The 4518-nt window shown below is 29.5% G+C and overlaps 1 protein-coding gene across 1 annotated transcript; it reads left to right on the forward strand.

Moving 5' to 3' along the window:
- The first annotated feature begins 166 nt into the window (after positions 1-166).
- LOC106792076 (isovaleryl-CoA dehydrogenase, mitochondrial) lies at positions 167-2678 on the forward strand. The gene is made up of 8 exons (XM_014758198.1): positions 167-542; positions 932-1021; positions 1107-1328; positions 1398-1725; positions 1814-1907; positions 1992-2082; positions 2175-2343; positions 2445-2678. The coding sequence occupies exons 1-8, from the start codon at positions 405-407 to the stop codon at positions 2579-2581; spliced, it is 1269 nt and encodes a 422-aa protein (XP_014613684.1). The 5' UTR covers positions 167-404; the 3' UTR covers positions 2582-2678.
- The last annotated feature ends 1840 nt before the right edge of the window (positions 2679-4518 follow it).

Consider the following 4518-nt stretch of genomic DNA (forward strand, 5'->3'; position numbering starts at 1 on the left):
GTTAGTTTATTAATATTATATATTATTTTATTATATATTATATTTATTTTTCCCAACTTTACAGCCAAGTAGAAATTAATATTATATATATTATTATTATTATCATACATATTATAAATAGGTTCGTTATTTCCTTTCAAATAATAGTCGTATGTTGTATATTTTTCTTGTGTGTTATATTAATCCCTATTGCTTTCTTCATCTAATCTTTTTAATATTAGATGTACAACTTTGCTTCCGCAGTTTTAAACACTTTTTTAACCATTAATAATATGTATCTTTTTGAATAAGTAATGTAAATTTTCCTTCATTGTGCAATATCTTTTATAAATAAGAAGACGAGTCAATACTTGTTTGTTCAATAGTCCAGTACCAATAGAACAATAAGTTCTTGATTTTGGAAAATGTGGCATTTTAATTTATTAAAAAGGGTACGGCTTGATAAATCAATAAAATATGTGTACGGGTGTAATGTAAAATATTCAACAAGATATTATAAAATAGATGACTATGTCATTGGATTAAATGAATCGCAGAAAGAGGTTAGTTCATTTTATTTCTTAATGATAAAAAAAAATAAAAAATGTCTCACAGTTATCATGTCGCAACAAATCCAGAATTTATTCGATTATTAATCGTTCGATATAAATCGAGATTGATTTTTCAAATGACATGCCATCATATTATCGAACTAGTGGCTCGCTCTAGCGGAAAAATGTAATAATTAATTGTTTAAATTGTTGATGCATTATAATGTGCCCCTTACATTAGACAATTTTTATATTTGTTATATACAACAATTGCCTAATGTAAGGGGCAATATAACATTGGGATGCATGCATATAACAATATCAACATACATCATGGCGTATATTAACACACATTTATTTTATTATTTATTGTAATGTTATATTTTTATTTATTTCTATAGCTTCGCAATTTGGTTTTTAATTTTGCTCAAAAAGAATTGGCTCCGAAAGCTGCAGAAATCGACAAAGAAAATAATTTTACAGAACTTAGAGTAAGCATTATTAATTTTTCTAAATAGTGTAACGTATTTTATAATACAAGTTAAATGAAACGCTGCATTTATACGTATTCTTTAGACATTTTGGAAAAAACTTGGTAATTTGGGTCTATTAGGAATAACAGCTGATACGAATTATGGGGGAACCGGTGGTTCGTATCTCGATCATGTAATAGTTATGGAAGAAATAAGTAGAGCATCTGCAGCTATTGGACTTAGTTATGGCGCGCATTCGAATTTGTGCGTTAATCAAATTAATCGGAATGGTACGAAAGAACAGAAGCAGAAATATTTGCCAAAGGTAAATTAATTAATTATTAAGAAAATTGATTAATTATATTAATAATTATAGTTATAAGTAATAATATAGTTGTGTAGTGGAGAACACATTGGTGCTTTGGCTATGTCAGAACCAGGATCTGGATCAGACGTCGTATCAATGAAATTAAAAGCCGAAAGAAAAGGCGATTGCTTTGTTTTAAACGGTAATAAATTTTGGATCACCAATGGTCCAGATGCTGACGTTCTCATAGTTTACGCTAAAACTAATCCAAGCGCTTTGAAACCACAACACGGAGTCACAGCTTTTATAGTAGAACGAGGAATGGAAGGTTTCAGTGCAGCAAAAAAATTAAATAAATTTGGTATGCGAGGATCGAACACGTCGGAGTTAATTTTCGAGGATTGTAAAGTTCCTGGTAAATCATCCGAAAAACTTTTCTATACAAATTCTAATCTCTAATTGATATAACAATTAATATACATATATAATCAATATTTTTGCAGTGGAAAATGTACTCGGTGAATTAAACAAAGGAATATACGTACTTTTCAGTGGTTTGGATTTGGAACGTTTGATCTTAGCAGGTGGTCCTGTAGGGTAAGAACAGAATATTTATACAATTTTTTAATGAAATTTCTTATATTGTTCATAATGTAAATGCACTTTAATTTTTTTTTTTAGTTTATTTCAAGCTTGTTGCGACGTATCATTCGAATATGCGCATACCAGGAAACAATTTGGAAAATATATATCTGAATTTCAATTGATACAGGTATCATCTACAATATATAAAAAAAAAAATGAACATTGCGAAATAATTTTAAAAAGCGTCTAATTAAATTTGTTGTATTAAAAAATTTATAGAAAAAAATCGCGGATATGTACACGACCCTAAACGCAAGTAGAAGTTACTTGTATTCGGTTGCAAGGTCTTGCGATACGGGCCACGTAAATCGCAAGGATTGCGCTGCAGTGATACTTTACTGTGCTGAGAATGCAACGAAGGCTGCTTTAGATGCTATACAAATACTTGGTAATTGTTTTTTTTGTTTTTCTTTTTTCAACTAACTTATTCCATAACATCTATGACACACCTGTTTTATGATTTCAATTTAAATTTTTTATTAATTTCAGGTGGAAACGGATATGTCAATGATTACCCTACTGGAAGATATTTAAGAGACGCCAAACTTTATGAAATTGGTGCAGGTACCAGTGAAATACGTAGAATAGTTATAAGTAAAGCAATTTCCGAAGAATATTTGCAATAATTCGGGATATCTCGTGAGAAAATTTGTGCAATCTTTTAAAAAAATAGTTGTAACAATTTGTAAAGTGAAAAATAGCACAAATAAATTATGGGAATATCAAAATTGTGTAAAATAATTATTTCGGTTTGACGTGGCTATTTTGACTTCAGCCACAATTAATAACGCTTTTTTAAATTAGTCTACTATAACAATTGATTTTATCTTTATAATTTTCTATCTATATATAAAATATAAATATATAAATAAATCAATCATTTGGGAAACATAACTTTGAATAATTAAAAAGATATTTTTTATACGAATATAGATGTACCCAAACTTTTTGTCTATAGTGTATACACAAACACTATTATTTTTACATACTTTTTTTTCAAGCTGATATAAAATATATATCATTAAAGATCATTAAAATAGATAGGAGAGTTTAATATCAGTAAAATGAATCATTTCGATAATGTTATATATTAAACAATCTATAGATGATTCTTAGAATCGTTCGGATAAATCTATACAAATGAGTCACTAGAACAGTAAAGTCTTAACACTCTGATTGACTAACCTTTCGCGCCATAGGTTGCTAATTTAAGGCGAAGTTTACGTATACAATAGATCCGTCTTCCTCCATCTTAGGTGCCTTACACCTTATCTCTCACTTCCTTTCTCTTTTCTATCTGAAGAGAGTTAGAATTAGACAGAGATAGATAGATAGATAGATAGATAGATAAAGAGAGAAAGAAGAAGAAGTGTAGCCAAAGTAATTTAATTGAAGGGACGCATAAGGGAGAAGCTTTCGAACGATTGCGGACGTCGTACGGTGAAAGAAGCACTTTCTCTTTTTCTTTTTCTTTCTTTTTATCTTTCTCTTTCTTTCATTGATTGTGAAAAGAATACAAGAAGAGACTAATAAGGATTTTCATTAATTAGCAAGAGAGTTAAGAAGATATGGCTCTTAAGTTCTCCATAGGCAATTATTACGAGACCTATGTGAGTATCTGACTCAATCCGGAATGTTCTTCAATTCTCTTACCTTGTTATAGTGTTTTAGTTTTTTTTTTACGATTTTATATACATAAGAAGAAAAAGTAAATCAAATATCTACAATGTTATATTTCCCCCTTTACCGCCATTTATCGTATGTAAGCCTTTGTATTTTTATTAAATGTGTAATAATATGTTTAATTAATTACGTATAATAATAATAATGTGAAGTAATAAATCCACCTACCCCCCTATTCCCTGTGTTATACTTATTTACAATTTCCACAATGAATTATTTAGCATCGATCATTGTACGTAATAAATTATCCTTTCTCGTTTATTTGATTTTATTTATACACACATGAATGATATGATATGATATGATCTGATCAACGATGGATAGAAAAACAGGTTATTAATATAAAAATTCTAATGAAAGGTATTAGATCATTGGTGAAAATCCCTTGAACGAATCGTACCACATGTTAGAATTGTATTGAAATAAAATTGACCGGGGGTTGTGATTTTGTTCGGAAGGAAGATCTTATGTGCGTGCGCGCGCAGATATATGTGTAAATATACATATATGTGTATGGTTTGTGCTGTTGCCGTCCGCCCCAACTCGTAAATGCCAGAGAAATGAGTGCAGGTCGAGCCAGAACAATACAAGTGGGATGCCAATTGAAAATGGGGCCAGAATAGCAGAGCCAGTCGTCTGTTAGTTGAGCAACGAGCTTTCGAGTTAGGCCTGTCAAAGTCAAACACCGACGTGAACCCACCTCAGTTACTCTTCTAAATTTTAGATTAAACGCGCGTATCTTATTCATAATCCAATCCAAATTCAAATTATTAATAATATCATCCTCTTTATATTTATTATTATTTTTATTTTATATTATTTTATTTTATTGGGTTTATTTTTAATCAAATATCCATTTTTGGAAAAAATTCTTTATATT

This window comes from Polistes canadensis, unplaced genomic scaffold (genome assembly GCF_001313835.1).
Source record: "Polistes canadensis isolate GaletaPanama2010 unplaced genomic scaffold, ASM131383v1 scaffold_375, whole genome shotgun sequence".
Classification (NCBI taxonomy): Eukaryota; Metazoa; Arthropoda; class Insecta; order Hymenoptera; family Vespidae; genus Polistes; species Polistes canadensis.

Coding starts and splice junctions, on each gene's coding strand:
- LOC106792076 (XM_014758198.1), top strand. CDS start 405: ATGTGGCATTTTAATTTATTAAAAAGGGTACGGCTTGATAAATCAATA. Junction 1,329..1,397: donor AGCAGAAATATTTGCCAAAG/GTAAATTAATTA, acceptor GTAATAATATAG/TTGTGTAGTGGAGAACACAT. Junction 2,083..2,174: donor CTGAATTTCAATTGATACAG/GTATCATCTACA, acceptor AAAAATTTATAG/AAAAAAATCGCGGATATGTA.